The sequence below is a fragment of the Anneissia japonica genome, unplaced genomic scaffold, assembly GCF_011630105.1.
Source record: "Anneissia japonica isolate Jap-2015-1 unplaced genomic scaffold, ASM1163010v1 scaffold281_len866295_cov195, whole genome shotgun sequence".
NCBI classification, from domain to species: Eukaryota; Metazoa; Echinodermata; class Crinoidea; order Comatulida; family Comatulidae; genus Anneissia; species Anneissia japonica.
Window position 1 is genome coordinate 445,317 of NW_022728190.1, and position 20,242 is coordinate 465,558.

The 20,242-nt window shown below is 33.0% G+C and overlaps 1 protein-coding gene across 4 annotated transcripts in view; it reads left to right on the forward strand.

Moving 5' to 3' along the window:
* The window catches only part of LOC117113988 (C-terminal-binding protein 1-like), a 68,528-nt gene extending 52,374 nt beyond the window's left edge, over positions 1-16,154 (forward strand). For all 4 annotated transcript variants that reach the window (XM_033257493.1, XM_033257495.1, XM_033257494.1 and 1 more), the window contains 4 exons: positions 9,246-9,390; positions 10,957-11,163; positions 11,966-12,090; positions 14,057-16,154. In XM_033257493.1, the coding sequence (XP_033113384.1) occupies positions 9,246-9,390; positions 10,957-11,163; positions 11,966-12,090; positions 14,057-14,701 (1,122 nt within the window). In that variant the 3' untranslated portion in view covers positions 14,702-16,154. The remainder of the gene's footprint in view (positions 1-9,245; positions 9,391-10,956; positions 11,164-11,965; positions 12,091-14,056) is intronic.
* Positions 16,155-20,242: the final 4,088 nt, after the last annotated feature.

Genomic DNA, 20,242 nt, shown 5'->3' on the forward strand with positions numbered 1-20,242 from the left:
TTGACTTCATGCATAAGTGTGGGAGCTGTCTCTTATACACATCTAGATGGGTATAAGAGACAGCCAACAATGCTAGCTGAAAAATCAAAGTAAAATTGTTCATTTAAAATACAATAATCATATAAGTTCACTTCGAACAATTCACAGATTTAAAAGTTTTACTGATGCACTGTTAATTTTACTACAGTTAATAACCTGTACATTATTTAAAACTTAAAACTATTCCCCCATAGGCCTATATTAATACTAGTTTAACGCCAGCGTTAATATAGCGAACGCCGTTTGTGTGAACACTTTAGAATTTTAATCCGAGAATTAGCTTACGCCTGGCGTAAGCTACGCCAGTCTTACGCCGTGTGTGTGAACATAGCATTCCAAGCTCAGTTCATTTACCTTGTGTTAATTAAATACTGACCACGGGTAAAGGAACTTGTGTGTCAGGATAATAGCATACTGTAGGATAATAATATTTATGAGCTTTACAAAGTAAAACAAATTAAAGTAAGGAAATAGTACTTTCCTAGAAAATGTTGAGTAAAACTTAAGGTCATAAAAATGCTAACTACAAAATATTATATTATATAATTATATAAAGAAGTTAATTAAAACTAGGCAAGGATGTAACAATATATATATACACACATGCGTATTTCAATTTGATGTATGTCCTTGTATCTGTTTATTTTTATATTTTTTTTATTTTAATGGTTTTTTTAAAGACTTATTTAATGTATTTTTTCAGATAGATATAATATATTTTTTAATGATTGATATAATGAATTTTTTATGATTGATTTTATAAATTTTGTAAATTGACTCTATTCACTTTTGTACTGCAATGTCCAATTTTTTAATAAAAACCAGAATGAAATTTAAAAAAAAAGCTACGGTAACTGCTCTCATCATTTTACTGTAGGTGGAATACCATATTACATATCATGTATTTTGTATCTGCTTATAAAATGCAATAAACATTAAACATTTAAATTTAAAACTTTTATGAAATCAAAGACAAACTAACAATTAATGTCCTACAGGATTTCTCAAACTGTGTTGCCCAGTATTTGTATTTGCCAAAGAAGTACTTTTTGACTTTGATAAAAACTTCAACCTAGTATAAAACAACGAAAATTCAAGATTAAGATACCTAAATTTGACAAGTTTCGAAGCTTTCATACTTTCCACTCCATTGTAAGATTAAATTAAAATTATAATACTTCTCGTAAAAATAACATCTTAAAAATCCACTTCATGTCATCTCATAACTGTCGCTGACAAAAAATGCCACCGCATGTGTATTAGTTAAGTATACGCGTCACGATTCATGATATAACTTTCTGTAAATGTCCTTGAGAAATTATTTATAGATCTTGTAATAATTCATACTATCATCGAATTGTGCACGCTTTATATTCTAATTCGAAGTTCTCTATCAAGGCTGGATTCCAAAACGTTCTCCTTTCGCCTGGTTCACTGAAAGTTTAGTCGTGTTTTCAATCTGTGCCAACAGATAATAAGTAGTTAGCAGCACTTGTGGTCTTGTAGTATTTGGATCATACAAATTAAGTAAACAACATTTTCAAACACTGCTTTTGTTGGTAAGAATTCAGATTCCACAGAATGCGCCAAATATATTAAAAATTTGTTTCTCATCCATGGAAAGACCAACACCACTATCTTTACTTCACAATGATTACAGATAAATAGTCATTCATATATCTACAGTAGGCTTTGGTCAACCCTAGACATATAGTACTCAAATACTCTTGTCTAACAGGATGCTTAGATTTCTCAGGGGTCCCAATGTGGGTGAAGCACTTGAGGAAGGTCTGGTTTCTTAACACATTGTAATATTATAATTTTCTATGCTTGGTGTTACCAAGGCCAGCAGATTTCAAGAAGACTGTTACTAACACAGTAGTAAATGTATTTTAGCAAACATTCTGAATTAAAAGGTTCGGTTAGTGGGAGATTTTTGACTTCATGCATAAGTGTGGGAGACCATGCCTAGGCATCAGAGACTACCAGCACTTGGGAGCCCTAACTTCTAAAGGTATATTTCCGAGTGTTTTTGGCTTTTATAATTTTCAATAAAATTTATATCGGAGTTAACAATGTGTAATTTGAAAGAGCAACAACTAATTGGCACGCAGTTTAGATGAAATACTGTATTGACTCAGGCTTGGAAGAAATGGTATAATCGCAACTTGAAAGAATAGAGGTGGTATTGTAAATTGAGATCTGGCATCTCACTTACTTGCCATTAAAATCCTTCAAATTAAGGTGATGCAAAAATACATACTCATATATGCAATCTCACAATGTGAAAATATTTACATATATTTATTTTATTTTTATTTTATTAATTCTGGCAAAACATAATATAGACCATTACAAATACAAAATCCCTGTGGTACCAAGGGGTATGTAAAATGGACGTTTTACTAGAATAATTAAAGTAGGTGAGCCATGGAGCAGCAAAAAAAAAAAAAAAAGGAATATATGCTTGGCATCCTGTTAAAAATACCTGCTTTTGTGGCTGGCTCGAGTTTCGAGGTAGTGGCCTAATTAGGTCAAGATCAATAATTTATGCTTTATCATGGGTTTTTGCAGTTTTTTAAGGAAGAAAATCAGGGAATGCTTCTGCCAAATAAATATCGATAAAAGTAGCAAATTACACTCTGTGTATCTTTGAACCATTGTGTTCAATTCCATGACCAAGACAAGATGAAAGCTAATAAATATTTTATAGGCCTACATGCATACATCTCCATTCTCATCCCACGTAGATATACATCACTTGAACTTGCCTAAGTCGAATCCAAAATGCTATTGAAATATTGTTCAACTTTAAGATAAAATTCGACTTCGAGATTGTTAATTAATCGAAAACACAACAATTTGGCATGTAAAATAAGATCAACTTAGAAATTAATCGACTTAAGGCACAGTCGACTTTAGGCAAGTTTAATTGTATAGTAAACAATTGCTTATACCAGGTCTCTTTCCAAACATTTCACAACTTTTTACAACAAGTAACTTAACATCTTCTGGAACTCGGACAATGGCAAGCATGATCCAATACCCTGTAAAATGCCTGCAACACTTGTAGAATATAAGTGGGTCGTGGAACGCAAAATTTGCCCGTCAGTGGTCTAACCTTATTCGTCATAATGCTTTATACAACTCCTTTTTTTTTTACTCACTTTTTCCCCATGTGTCACACTATTTTGGCATCTTTGGCATGTTCTACTTTTCAATTGAAAGATAGAATATTAACCAAACGCTGTGGGTGATATCAAAATAATTTTAACGAGGACAAAATAGGCTGTTGGAAGTTTGTCTTCAAAGAACTGGGACGAGCAATGTAGGTTTAATGATTGGCTTGCTATCTTGTACAACAGCTCTATATGTCACCGTCTTGTACAACAGTTCTATGTGTCACCGGTTTAAAACGGTGTTTTCAACACAGCTGTAAGAATAAATGTAGATTGACTCATCTTGTGAAAAACAAAAGAATGACAAAAGAAAATCTCTGGTTTGTGTACAATTGATCATGTGACTCAATCAGTTTGCAGCCCCTGGTTCATAGATTCTCTGTCGTTCACGTTGAGCCACATGTTGTGTTTTGTTGTGCGGAAGGAAATCTTTCATATCAGGCAAATTAAAACAGGAAATAAATGAAGGCCATCATTTGTCTGCTACCACCTTTGTCAATTGTTCCCCTGGGGGTGGGGAGGGAAGTGACATGTGTCCCTAAGGGTGTAGATATAGCAATACCTTCACATAGATACTCAATTTGTGAATATTGTTAGCGTTCATCTTGAATTTGCAGTATCATTGTTGAGTATGTCACGGGATGAGGCAAATAAAAATTATTGAATTACAACGCCTTCCGTTGGTAGAACCGCATTAGTTATTCACACATTAAAAAAGACCTGCTTTTTGAAAATGTTACTTAACATATTGGAATTTAAAATTAAATTATTTTTGAAACTTGACATAGCTTTTGCATACTTTATTCTCCTGGTCTTTGTACTTACTTTTCGCTTCAGACAGTAGTCATTCAAATGGCTTTGTTTTTACAACAAAAAAAAAAAAATTAATATTAGTATAATTTAAGATAAATTTTTATTATGGGAAAACAATTAACCCCATAGAATATTATCTTAATCGTTGGCTATATTTATACATTTTTCCATGAAATAATAATATAGCAATGATAATTATTATACACTATAAGTATGCAGCACAACATATCAATTGCAGCGCCCTCGGGGAGAGCTGTAATCGCTATTGATTAGGACATGTTCATTAAAAACAATAAATATCGCACGCATAAGTTGTAATTAATATTATAAGTAATGTGGGGATAACAAAATAGATGCCTCAGAATCTGTTGCATTAAATACAAACCAGTATGGGTATTTAATTTATTGAAAACAATAGTAAGCTTTTGATATATAAAAATATATATTAAAGTTTGATATAAAGAAGAAAAGCTATAGTAGCGAATATTTTTATTAGATAGACCTATATTATCAATGTGCATTCATAACCTAGATACCATTGTAATATATCTGTCTCTTATACACATCTAGATGTGTATAAGAGACAGATGTACATACATACTGTACATACACACTGTATACACATAATAATATGTGAGAAACATACAGTATGACTTATTGTAATGAGGATAGAATGTGATGAATTTAACACAATAAATCCATTGTCATGCTTACCTTATATTGGAACACAATTACCAGCTACTAAAATGAATTGTCATTATAAGCTGTCAATAATTCATACAACAAATCAATCAATCAATCAATTTCAATAACATTTCAATATTCAAATCAATATATAACTTTGCAGCAAATGCTTTTGACATGCAATCACTAAATAGAATCCACAAGATTCAAGTATGAATAATTGTCCATGTATCGGTTATACACTTTTGCTTTAAATGCAGTAAGATATACTAATGAAATGTAAAATAAAGGGAAAAGTGAGCTTGACTTCCTATTAACATTCCAATTCCAAGCTTTGAGCTTGTTTTATTATGGCTCACAAGTTTACCACACATTGTACAGTATGTAATGGAAAACACTTTAATATGACTTTTTCTTTTTTGAAAAATATAATAAATATAAGATTTCTGAAACTTGAGTTAGCTAATAGGAAAGCATTGAAGCATGTCACCCACTTCCGACAACTAGCTCTGTAGTTTGTAGCATGAATTCCTTTGTTGTCCATATTCGTTGTGGTAACATTAAGGTCTCAATGCTTTAGGCTAGGACAGATTAATCATTCTTGCCATATTATTTGATATTTTAACTTAACTATGCTATTTGAAGCCTTTTAATGCATTTATTGAAATCAAAACTGATCAAAGTCAAAAAGAATAAGCATATGCGTGAGAAATTGGGATTAGATAACTCTTGTTCATGCTGAATCTTTGGGTTTGGGATTACGTGAATAAAATTTTACTAAGAATTAATGTTGGTACGAATTATTAAATTTAATAATTTTAACTGTTGATATAAAAATGTCTGAATGTAATTAAAATTTTACTAAAAATTAATGTTGGTATGAATTCTTGAAAGTGTCTATTAATGTTAAGATTATTAAAGTTGAATGTTATTATTAAACTGTTATTAATAATTCTATTTATAGTTTCTTAAGTTGGTATTGTTATTGTTAATAATAAAAAATTAAATTGGTTATGTTTTTGTTATCTTCATTGCCATTAAGGTATAATCTAAGGACTTGCGCTTGTTTTAGCATCAAATCTTGGACAATAAACTGAAGCTCTATCAAACAAAATTATAGTAAGCACTAAATTTAATTTGGTATAATTAACCTACCTAAATGCGATTTTGGATGTTTTTTTGCGGGGAATGTGGAAGGGTCTGCATCGTCGGTGTCTTCTATGCTGGCGATATGGCGTCATCTGTAGATTTCTTGGCGTGCTGAAGTGGCATGGAAAATCACAAAAAGCTTTTCACGTTCATCAACCTATTGATTGTAATCTTTCTCATAGTTTTCAAGTGTATATGCTCAATGCTACTTTACCCGCTAATAGTCATTTAGAGACAGATTAATTTCGGCTTAGTTGTGTCCACATCTGTGATGAGGCCGTGAACTCTCTTTTCTTGTCAGAAAATTTTGTTTTTTTCGTTGGTACAGATAATAGCTTTCTTAGAATGGATTCATTTTCGGCTAGTGTGTTGGTGAAGGGCCTCTTAAGAAATTGTTTGCTTTTTTAATTAAAGTAATTATCTAATGTTGATAGTAAATAAATGATAATTTTAATAATTGATAAGGATAATTATCGTCAGAAATTGGCTAATTTAGAGATTTGTAAAGGTATGTTTAGAGATTAATATTAACCAGTAATTTTGATAGTGCTGATAATAATGGTGATGATAATATAGATGGCAATAAAATTCCATAAAACAAACATTAAGGGTCATAATTACCAATGGTAAATTTGATCAACTATGTAACTGATGATGATGAGCCTTTAGAAGCAAAGTGAAGTTTGACACTTTTTGACAGTCTGAAAGGTTCACCTTTAGTTAAGTTATGTTAGGTTTACAAATTACATGATTTAATAACAGTTTAATACTAGTTGTTATGTTGTTGACATAATTTAACTCAATTGCTTAGTACAATCTCTATGATTTTACGTATTTTGATTTGTATAAAGATATATAGCTCATGTTGATAGAGATAATATTATGTTGAAAACGAAAGAGGTAATGAAATTCAAGAATATTAAAGACGTGGTTGATGCCTCATTAATTACATGTACGGTACCAATGTTGTAATGCCATATGTTCCACCATGTTGCCTTACCAGTCAAAGCCTACAGTAACAATAGCAGCATATGCTAATGGCACGATGCAGTTCACGTCCGCCATGCACCGCACGCAGAGTTAGTCACCGAAACGAAGACATCACCATCATCATCATCATCCACTGAAACACACGCTGATCATCAGTGCTCGTGATTTATTGCATTTGTGTTCGTCTGCAACTCATATCCAATCCATCATACACGTTATTCCCAAGACCACGCATTGTTCTGCAGTCCTCAAGCATTTACTATTGTGTCATATCTCTTACATTATATAACGGATTATTACCATATTGGTTTCCGCGAAGTCATTCACAGAAATTTTAATAATCTGATATAAAATTAAAATTTTTCTTTTGTTTTAAAATAATTTTACGAAACAGAAGTCGTATTATGATGAGGTACTGTATGACTAATGAATGTGGTAATGCGATCTCGTGTTGATGTAATGGTATTTGTACGTCTCTAACTACACAAGGCAAATATGTAGTTTATACAGTAAAGGGTTTGCTCATTATCCTTTCGAAGCAGGGCAAATGAGATATGTAAAATAATATTTATTCGAGCAAGAGTGGAGTTAAATTTATGGGCCATTTATTGCCTGACTTTATGGCTTCGCTATGGCAGGAAAAATGATCATAAAATCATAACAATTGCAAATATTATGGAAGATGATATTTTAAAGTCAAGCGCTCAAACAAAATAGACAATTTTTTACTGCAATTATATTTCAATGAAACATACATTTACATTTGGTAGCTGATTAGAATGGAAAAGGTTAAATAAATGGCAAGTCAATTATACATAATAGTATTTATACCGATCAAAATGATTAAAAACATAAGACATGGCAGCCAAAAGGCTGAATTGCAAATTACGTTTATATCAAAAAATGATTTACTTACAAAAGAAAATTACACAACTGCCAAAAAAGTAAACATTGTACTTGACTGTAAACGAATTCAATTTAGTTATAAGACTGTGATAACTATACACGGCGTTGGCAAGTTGTCTTCTGATTAAATAAAGTGACCGCTGTGTTTGCGAAAAAGCGTACCATTTGTGGATTGTCTAGATCAATGCCAGGATGGTGCGTATAATACTAATTGTGCATTTTCTTTCAAATGAAAAGCCACTTGAATATCTAGTACGCCCAAAAAGTTAATAATTTGAAGTCAACAATTTCAATACATATATTTTTATATTTTAATATTTCCAACAGTTTTTTGTCAAAGAAAATTAGATAGTGTGGACAGACCATAAGAAGATTATCAAAAAACTGTTGTATGACCATATATAGTCATGATGTGCCTATATATGGTTATGATGTGCCTATATATGGTCATAATGTGCCCATATATGGTCATGATGTGCCTATATATAGTCATGATGTGCCCATATATAGTCATGATGTGCCCATATATGGTCATGATGTACCTATATATGGTCATGATGTACCTATATATAGTCATGATGTGCCCATATATAGTCATGATGTGCCTATATATGGTCATGATGTGATGTCATCATGACCATATTTAGGCAAAAATTTGATAGTCTCCACAAGACTTTATATTAGAACTCTAACTATTATAACGCTTTAAATCCTTTTGTATATATACTATTGTTTCAATTTTGGTTTTAAACAAATGCATTCTAAATTAAATAGCATTTGGTACTAGCCTTACAGTACATTCAAAGACTTCAACATTTTGTATTACAATTTCTTATATTACTTTTCTGACAATATTTTGTAATATTGATTTTTGCCTCATATTTTGCAAGATAACTTTTATTTGTCATCGAATTCTATAAATCTGAAATAATTCCATTGATTATAATTAAACAGAGCAGTTCAAATGTCATAGTGTTTCGTGATTATTGAATTATGTATCAAGTAAATTTTGTTTTGAAATTTCATTTTTCATGGTTCATGACATCTATCAATTTTCTTTATTTGATATCGTTCACATTTTAACATACAAATTTTGAAAAGTATTCTGTATCCGAGGGGCTTAACAGTAGGAAATTTCAACAATAAGGACTGAATACAAACAATATATAATACCATTATTGTAAAAACAGGATAATTGACATGTGAAAGATACATTCGTCAAAATATACGTATATTAGAAGCGCTATTTTGTGTTACTACCTATCAGTCATTTACAAAGGTGTTATTATTTTCTTGCAGGTATAATTTTTTTTGTTCATCCTTTTTTTTTTTTTTTGATGTGTTTTTTTGCATTCAAATGACTCTTACGGTTGTAATCAGCGAGCTGACTGCACCATTAACTTTGAGATTACAAACAAAGTCAATTATATCATGGTATATAATGTGACATTTCAAGGACTTTTCAATTGTGTTTCTTTATCCCAGGTTCTAAATGAAGCAGTGGGGGCGCTGTTGTATCACTCCATTACACTGACAAGAGAGGATCTGGAAAAATTTAAAGCCTTGCGGGTGATAGTACGCATTGGCTCTGGATATGATAATATTGATATAAAGGCAGCCGGAGATTTAGGTGAGTTAAGAACAAGCACAAGGAATTTTGTAGGTTTTTCTTTTTTTTTTTTCGTGGAATGACACCAACAGTAACAGATGCGGAATCTGGGATTCGCTTACTAAGTGACTTTCTTCATCACAATTTATTGTTCCATTACTTTTTTTTCATTAAACAAATGGATAGCACTTTAAACTAACATTTTCGAGGCCTTGGCCAGGCTTAAATTTTCACAAATCAAATAAAATCAAATCTCCTGCAATTACTATATCAACATACTTACACTGGTCTACCAAGAGGTTCAGTTTCATCAATAAAACAGCATAGTAAAGATAAAAAAAATATACCAGATATAACAGATGTGTCTTAAATGGAAATGTATCTATTAAAACTGATACTTTTTAGAATTATTAGGTTTCTATCAAAGGCAGTCCAAAAAATTATAAGGGAGGATATGAGATACATATTTGTTTATCCCACCCCCACCCCCACCCCCCTCTTAGCTTTACTAATAACCCAGAATTCAATATCTCAAAATACCTGCTTTAAAACTTGAACTATCTGACCTGTTACTGAAACAGTCACAGCTCATCTCATTCTCACAGTACAATTTCCGAATATCGATTATAATGATAAAAATTGAGATTTCAACTATCACTTAACTATTCGTTATGTGCGGTCACTCATATTGGGTCAGAATTAAGATTATCTACCTTATGATTCTAAGTTTTTGATTAAGTTTTAGAAGTTATGCGTTTTAAAATGGCCAATTGAATACCATGAAAATCTTGATGATTTATTCTTTGAAATTTAAACATTAATACTGAAAGTGAGTTAAAATAATGTACTGATCTCCGAATTTACATAACCTCAGTTTTCTGTGTGTTATTTGAGGATACTGTATCAGTGTCAGTGAAGTTTCATCTCGCGTTGACCTCGCATTGATTGACGTTTTTATCCAAAGTGTTCTTAAATACAGTACTCGCATTTTAATCAAACTCGAAGCATGGCAACTCATCTTCATAATAATCAATTTGTAAAGGGTGCGGTCTGAAATAGTTGAAGTGTTCTCAAAAATTTCATGTGTACCATTGTATTCTAGCATATTTAATCTTAGTGGGGTTAAGGGTTTTCATCTTCCAAACCACATTCCTGGGTTCAATCTCGGTATAATATAAATGTCATGATGATTTTTTGCTACCAAAAACAACTCTACTTTCCAATACCTGATTATGGAACCAAGATAACCATCTTTGCTAAAAGACTTACCCTCATTAAACATGAATACATTTTCGCTTAATGGGCTTTTTTTTGCCTTTAGATGTTTTTTAAAATAATATTATCTTTTTATATCACTAGTGAAAGTTATTTTTTAAAATAAAAATGTTAATGTGTGATTTATCTACTATTCATTATGAATTATACACTACCTTGAGTGGAAAAAGCATGTCTTAGAAAACTTAATGGAAATATATCAATTTGGCCTACTATCCATAGCATTCACATGGTAATTAGATGGTCCTATGTACAAATGCAAATTTAGACCATATGTATATAGATAATATTTACAAATATTCTTTCTTGAAGGTATTGCGGTTTGCAACGTACCCGGTTATAGCGTGGAAGAGACTGCTGATTCCACGCTCTGTATGATACTGAATATTTACAGACGAACCTTCTGGATGGCCGATATGCTAAAGCAAGGAAAGAAGCTAGGAGGCGTTGAACAAATCCGCGAGTCGGCTGTCGGAGCAACTAGGATAAGAGGGGAAACCCTTGGCATCATTGGCTTAGGTATAAAATAAGGCTATTTCAGTGTGAAGATGATAATCATATGACAGTGACAATAAAGAGGATGACTATTTGATATGAAGCTACTATAGCACCATATCTCATGCTTATGCAATTTTGCTACAGTAGGAAAGTGTAATACATATTCAAAGTATTGAAATGCATGCCATCGTGTTGGGATTCAATATTTCGACATTAATTGTGTCATCATCAGGAATGAAAAATTCTTCATATATAGTAATTTATATTGAAATGGCATAATTATTCTTATTAGTAAGCTACTATAGCACCATATCCCATCATTATGCAATGTATTTCTATAGTGGTTTATATCAATATTACATAATCATTCTTATTATTCATATTATTGATGTAAAGTACTATAGCACCATATTCCACTACTATGCAATGTATTGATATAATGGTTTATATCAATTATTACATAATCATTCTTATCAGTAATATTGATGTAAAGTACTAAAGCACCATATTCCATCATTATGCAGTGTAATGATATAGTAGTTTATACAAATATTACATAATCATTCTTGTTATGATTATCAATGTAAACTACTATAGCACCTTATCTGATCACTATGCAATGTATTACTATAGTATTTATATCAATATGTAAAAAAAACTGTTTGAAGAAGCAGTGACGGGGTGTAATACCACTTGGCCTCATAGCTCAGTTGGTAGAGTATCCGAACAGTAATTGAAGGTCTTGAGTTCGATTCCCGATGGGGACCTAGGTTTTTCTCAAATATTTATTTTTATGATTGAATATAAATCTTGCCTTTTTCAGGTCGTGTTGGTACTGCAGTAGCTCAGCGTGCAAGGGTGTTTGGTTTCAATGTGCTGTTTTATGATCCATATCTATCAGATGGTATTGAGAAATCACTAGGCTTAACCAGAGTGTACACCCTACAGGTTTGTTGTAATTTTTTTATATGTAGAGGGAGCTATCACTTGATTGTACTGGTTTAAAGTGCTTGAATTTTAAACCCAAATTTCCTAAATTCTAATCGTTACAAAATGTGGATGTTTTGACCAAATTAACTCTATTCTCAAAAAAGAGGCTAATAATTGCCATCATGTTTTTTTGTTGGAGATGGAGTAGAGCTAAGGTACTTGCCTTACAAAAAGGTAATGAGTATAAAATATGGTAAATAAATAAAGTAAGCAATACAAATGCAGGGGTCCCAAGTTGAAGAACTCCATTCACAGGAGATTTTGTCGGGAACCTTTGACCGCCTGCAAATACAATGCACGTCGCGTTGCAGCCAATACTCAACTACTCATAATATCAAATACTTGACATTCAATGATCAAACACACAGTTAACTTGCTCTTCCATTCATTTTTATTTACACAACAATGTAAATTAATACCATGAAATTACATAAATTCTGGAATCTACTAATCTGTACAGTAGGCCTCTAATATTGTACATTATTCATTTATTTACACTTAGGCCTACTACATCAATATCATTAATTTCATTAATTTACAGTTCTTTTCCGGCATCTGTTAGTTTAATATTGTATTCAACAGTAATAGTAGTCTAGTAGCTTCTTTGCTGCTAAGAGAAGAGTGGAATTTGGATGCAGTTCAATCAATGCAAACAAATACAAAAATAACGAAAATATTATCTCAAAATGTATGTAACCTAATTTGTTTTTATTCTTGTTAAAATATCGATAGTCTTGTCTAGGTGTATGTAGCTTGACTTCAAAAACCTTAACTGAGGTCTAGACCTAAGGTATTTTAAGGACGGTTGGCCTGGGCCTAGTCTAGGCCCTAGCTAGTACAGGGAAAAAATGCTCGAGGAGACGGCTAGGCTTAGGCCAGGTAGGGTAACGATGAGTGCAGACCTCTTATAACCATCCACTTCCAAGTCACAAAACTGAATGTAGAATGTATGATTTTTTATCACAATCACATAAAACTGTTTAAAAAGAAGTCAACATACCTTTAAATATTTTTCAACATCGGCCATTCCACCGTTCTTCACAGATATTACAGCATAACCAACAACATGGACCTCCATGCTTTCAAACAGTATACTTTTTCCAGAGTTGAGTTAGTTGACCTCGATGGTGCGCCAGCAGTGGCGAACGTACTTCTTGTTGAATTGTGAATTAAAAACACATGAATTTTGCGTTTCTTCGCTGGAGCCATATTTTTACTTATTATTTTTGACTATTAATTAATAATTGTGTGATTATTTTCATGAAACAGCTTGATAAAATTAACTTTATGCAAAAAGTTAGCTGTAGGCCTGTTCTACTTGTCAAAGGGCGTGTTTTTATGGGGTTGTTTAGATAAAATCACACTGCAGGCATGGTCTCAGGCCGGGCGTCGGAAGGATGGGCGCATCAACTTTTTTAATAAACAAAGTGTATTGTGATTCCGTGTTTTCAGCAGCTACCGTAATTAATTGCAAATGCATTATAAACAGTGATGGTAGGGAGTGGAATAAACTTATTTGTGATTGTTTACGATGTTTTGTAACAAGTTATGTTTTTATCTAGGCCCAGGCTAAGCTGATATTCAAAATTAAATAGCCTACTCAAATTTTCAAAAATTTACGGGAGAATTTTTTTCATGTTTTAGAAAAACGTAAGCTTACGGTAGCGCGGTAGATCGTCGCTAAAAGCGGTAGACTACCGCAAGTAGCGGTAGACTTGGGACCCCTGCAAATGATAAGGGGGTTGGTACAATGGGTGTAAGCATGGTATAAGCAAGTCCTGTTAATTGTCTGATTTTGCATTGCCAAGTATGTATCTGTATATGTGACGCTTATGTTATTGCTTTATATTTCTTAGTAAAGACATTTTTGTTTATCAAATACAAGTGCTTAAAACTGATGTTTTTTTCTTTTTTTTTCTTTAAGGATCTGTTATTCCAGAGTGATTGCGTGACATTACATTGTTCACTTAACGAGCACAATCATCACTTAATTAATGAGTTCACTATCAAACAAATGCGTCAGGGTGCCTTCCTTGTGAATACATCAAGAGGCGGATTGATAGATGAAAATGCCCTCGCTGCTGCACTGAAAGAGGGCAGGATTCGCGCCGCCGCTCTCGACGTCCACGAGAGTGAGCCTTTTAGTTTCCAGACCGGTCCGTTGAAAGATGCCCCCAACCTGATATGTACCCCACACTGTTCTTGGTACAGTGAACAAAGTAGCACAGAAGTCCGCGAAAGTGCTGCCGGCGAGGTTCGTAGGGGTATCACCGGGCGTCTTCCACATAGTTTGCGAAATTGCATCAATAAGGAGTATATACACACGCAGGGTAGTGCCCCTTGGCCAGACCCTCCACATCCGGAAATGAATGGATCGTCTGTGCCCGCTTATTCACGCTTCACAGCTCCTGTGTTGATGCAGCCTGCTGCTCCGCAGGCACAGCCGCCACCCCCGCAGGTCGAGAACCATGGGGTCGTACCAGGCACCATTAGCGCCGTGGTACCAATGACAATACACTCGGACCAAGCCATTAACGCTGTTAACGCCAAAGTCGATGGCGAGCAGTAGGGTGAATGAATTAATTTACTTGATCGATAATTAATAGCAGATGCGATTCATGTTTTCACCAGTCGGTCGGTCGGTCAGCTGACTTCAGCATCGGAGAATGCATCGTGTTCAGTTCTCTTTCATCCTTCTAACTAAAACCTTTCAATACCTTGACTTATAGTAAGGCACATGAATTTAATGAACAAAACTGAACCCTAGCTATCACAGCAGGGTTTCTGCTACTTGGCATGAAAAACAATCAGCGAATAATGATTGATTTCTTTTGATATGCCCCAGGTATGTACAGATTGTGTGTAAATACACATTTTTGTTGAAAATAAGTTATTGATGGAGAACTTTCAGCAGTGGTAAACGGAGCAGTCATGAAATTGCTGTTTTATCTAATTTGTTTTTGCCATTGGGGAAAACTGTTTTTGAAGGAAGATTGCAAATTACTTATAATCAACAGGAATTATTGTTTGCCAGACAAAAGGGAAGAAGTATGAAGGGAAAAAAATGATGTGAAAAGATACAGGAAGTCGATGCAAAAAAAAAAAATCCCCAAGATTTTTTGATAATGAATTGTGAAAAGAACAACTACTATGGTGAATTTGGTGCTGATTGTTAAAACGCAGTGAAGAAACGAAAGAAATTTAGGAGTGACTTCTCGAAGAGCCAACACAAATGCCAGACGTAGAGTAGTCATGCTTCTATAGATAAGAGATACATGTAGATGTTTTTAGAAAAGCAAAGACCAGTTTGTGAAAAACCACTTAAGGGAAAAAAAAATCATATGTTCTTCCGGTCACCAAATGGTTACTTTGGTTTGTCAATAGCAAATGCTTAATACGAGTAGCGTTTGATGATAGTAGTGTTTCAGTTAACAAGAATATGATGCAAAAGTAACTGTATGGTTATATCGGTGCGATTTCCCGTGTATTATTAACTAAGACATCTCGCAAGGTCGCAGATGCCCTTGCGATTTAATTTCCATCAGAAAACGATGCTGTAGATAGGCCTAGAAAAAAGATCAGTCATTTTTACCATTTTCAATTCTGTGTATGGATGGTAAAATTATTTGAAGACTTTAGTTTTTAAATTTGAAATTCTGTGGAGCAGCACAGAATCTTGGAATGAAATATTGTGAATTGGTGTTTTTTGGCTTGTTACACAGTGTTTCATGTTGTTTCCTCGGTAACGATTAAGCAAACATGAGCATATATAGTTGAATCCCCTCCCCGGTTTAAGGGGTGTCAGAACATAAAATAATAACTGGTTGAATTTAAAGCAGTGTTGGTCGTTAAGCTGTTGCATCATCTGTAAATAATTCGTTAACTGACTCACCTCGCTTGATGGTTGTTGCGTGAACCTTATTCTCTTCCAGTATCCAGTTCACTTCTTTGTGGTGTTACAAAATTTTGTGGACATTTTTTTTTTAAGCATTTAAGGACCCCACCAAACTCCCCCCCCCCCCCCAAAAAAAAAAAATAAAAAAAAATTCCCTTAGACAGAAAAACATTCCCTCTATGTGACTTATAAATTGGGAGTTTTTTTAATTTTATTTAACAGCACATAGAGGTGTTATAACCAAAAATTTGGTTTACCTGATTGAAATTATTAAAGATACTGTTAACTCTTTTTTTCAATCAGTAATTCAGCGATAAAATTTCTTGCCCAGGGACATTTTTATTGTACATTAAACAGAACAGTTTGTTTATTATAATCGTGTTGTGTTCGCCATTGAGCCCAGAAGTGGTACACAAACATAAACCTATGTAAACTGTTTCAGCACAGATATGTAGTGGACAAAGATTGCATGATGCCTGTGTTTTTTACCTGTTTCACTGTGCATGCTAAGAGTATAATATACAATCTTTATGTATGAAGTTATTTATAGCTACCTCAGAGGAACGCATTAATGTTTTAAATCTCCTGAGTTTAAACTGATGGTAGGCAAAAGGGATCATCTACCGATGAGCTGGACTCTTTGTGTTTTGTGTATACAATTTTCCCCCGTACAATATTAGCCAGGGAAAAAGTGTGGGAATAGGGTGTGTTGTTACAGTTTCTAAATCAATTGTAAGGAAGTTTGCAATTTGCAAATTAAAGCTGGGGACATTTATCCCAGTGAGACACCCTCTTTATTCACAATAGGTTGAAGATATTCTTTATACTAACCTAATCAGTAAACGTTTGTCCACAATATCAAATTTTTTATGTGACAAAAAAAAAAAGTGATGTGCCCATAGTCAGGTGTAATATGACATAATCATTCCCATATATGGACACATCACTCAAATTTGTCCCATATAATTTGATAATGTGGACTAATCTTAAGGAAACTGAAGTATTTACTATGTCGTATATTCCATAAAATAGCCACCAGCACCTGCGACTGATTCATTACAATGCCAACGTTCCAGGGTTGCCTGGATCAGCGTCGCGGCAGTCTGCATTCAAACCTTTGTCCCACATTTTTTTTCCAAATAAAAAGCCGATGAAATTTGGCCCACCAAAAAGCTTTGAATTTGGAAATTGACATTTCAATTTTAGGAATTTTGAAACAGTTGTTTCGCAAAATGTGGTACTAGTTCTGCTAAAGTATATATATTATGATTATCTGCATAAGGTTAGCACTTCAGTATTCTTGCAAAAATCATGGTCTGAACATGAGCGTGTTGATTTTGAATTACTACACACACTAGCTTTCCAAAGGAAAATACCAAAACTATTTTATGTAATAAACAGTTCTTCCAGGAGTTGTTTCTATATTGATTGTAATTCATGTTGCCACCTAATTTGGACAAGGAGCAATGCATGTCCGGTCTTGACCCATGTAATGGTCCTTATTTATTCCATTCAAATGCATGGAACTCATAACCATATTTTTTCCACTTATCTAAAGAGATACAAGTTTATTAATGTCTCTATGGTACATCAGATGAAATAATCTGGTTCTGAATTTACCAATGAAATGTTCACGCTTTTCCCCTCAATAATAATTATTGCCATCTATATTTGCATGTACATCAAATATAGTAATATTTATTAATATGCATTATATGCATACTGTAACAAACTTCGCTAATCAGATTTGTCAAGAAATGCACCGTTTTCATTACATATGCAAAGCATCTGACGCTTTTATTAAGTATTTGTACAAAACAGATATATTAATTTGACTGCCTAGAAGAAAATAAACACAGATAAACAGATATGTTTAAAAAGCACTAATTTTGAGCACGTATATGCAATGTAGCTGGTTTGTTTTTGTTTTTTATTTTACGACAAAACGCATCAAGCAATTAATTTCTCAGTTATCCAGTCCTGACAAAGCAATACAATACCAGTATTGTTTTAGATTGGCTTTCGTTCTGGTCTGCTATGAACTATGTTTACAAAGAGGTTTTTTGCTGGATTTCTGGGACAGGATTTCACCATTTTCTAAAAAATAATTACCTTGTTGAATAATGATGTTTGTATTTGTACTCCAGTTGTGTAAAATGAAAAAAATGTTTTAATAAATGCCTTATGTTGAATGTACATTTTGCGCAACTAAAAAAAACACCTATCTCCAATAATTGTGTAGTTTAGAGAATCTGTATGTAATGTGGAAAAAAAATGAAGACAAAAAAAAAAATAAAGATATGAGCATAACTTTAGTATGTCAAAACATGTGAACTTTGTAAAGGTTTTTGAAATTGTTGATTGGAGCAAATAATCTTGAGGTCCAATCTTGCTTCATATTCTTTTTGTTGCATTTATCCCCTTCCCCTCCCCATTCCCTCCCTAACAATAATTTTTTCACATCAAACCTACTTAAAATGTTATTTACTTTTTAAATTATTTTGTGTTGTCAATTAGTTGAGGGTTTAATTTTAATTAGCCATAGTTACTAACTTGTTTAAGTTATAAAACCCTGTGTTCATGTTTTCTTTATTTTCTACCATGTTTATTGCAGTAGCATTTCTGTATACAAGGTTAATTTCAGTAGCAGTAGATAAACTAGATATGTTACCAATTTGTAGGTTTTTCAATAAAGCTTCCAAAAATGGTGTTAACAAAAGTGTAGTAGACTTTTATTAAAAAAAAAAAAAGAAATGTTTTTCTCATTCATCAACAATGACTTGCCACTTACACAGGCTAGAAGTGTTGTTTTAAAATCCAAGACTCTGTTAGAAGGAATGAAGGCAACTTCTAACAAGAAACATCAAAACCTATATGTTCATCATTCATCATTTTAAACACTTAAAATATGTTCATCATTGTAAACACTTAGGAGTACGCATATTGATCATATTAGATCTAAAGTTCTTCCAGGCTTATTTTTTCTTAAGAAATCCAGTGATTTAATTCCCACTCATACAATACCTTCTATATAAAGCTATTGTTGCACCCCATTTTGACTATTGCAATATCGTTTGGGGGAGGCTGTCTCTTATACACATCTAGACGTGTATAAGAGACAGTCTTTATACTAACCCTTGAGTCGCATGTAGTCTGTCTCGCGGAGCTGCATTAGCATATACGTACAAAACTCATTCCAGTCTACGTATCCATCGGCCGAGGTGTCAACCTTCAAGAAATAAAAGTAAAAATGAGCAGTAGATGAGGGAATGAAGAAATTAAGGGAACTTAATGAACAGACAGCAATATAAAAAATTCAAGCACACTAGAACTTTTTAAAAGAAACATAGTAATGTAATAACCATTATTATGTATTATATATATTTGTTTTTTCTTTGTACTAACACTTAATTATTTTAATCTAACACAATTATTTTGTTTAATGTCCATACGGCCTCGTGGAAGAACACCCACTTGGGTGAACGAGTTTTTTGACCGTTATAAAATAAAGTTGTTATTATTATTATTATTATGTGCTCTAGTGCCATGGCAAGAGCACTTTTTGTGTACCTTGTTTTGCAAACTTATTTCTTAAAAGATCGTCAGGGTGGAAAAACGAATAAATTTAGTTATGGGATGGTTAAATGCTTTAAATTTATATAATTTGGAAGAAATATACATATCTATTTTTGGAGATTTCAAGGCAGCAGGGAGCATAATAAAAAATTAAAATTTTTTTCAGAAATTTTGATTTTTCGTGGAGGCAGGTGCGCCAAATTGGCCAAAATTTTATTTTTATTCATGGGCAGGGGGTTCGCTAAAACATACAAATTGTGTTTGGGGTGGTCATATTCCAAGACAGGCGTCTATTTTGTCATTTACAGTAAATGAAATATGCAAGGTTTGTAGCCATACCATCTGTAAAACTTCCTCTGCCAAATATCTATTCATAGTTCTGGGAAAGTATAGATCCCCCTCTCTCCCCTCGGAAATTGTACAAGAAAATGTTGATTTTGCAAAACCATTCTCTATTTTATTTGTAAAGTCAACTAAAGCAATGTACTTGGTTGCTTAAAAATGAATATTATATCCATGGTTGCATTATAATTTTACCATTATTTCACATATTGCATGTTATTTTTTATGCATATTGTAAGAGAGTGCAAATTTGTCCACCCCCTCCCCCTTGCGTACTGTTTGTATACTTGTGTTAAT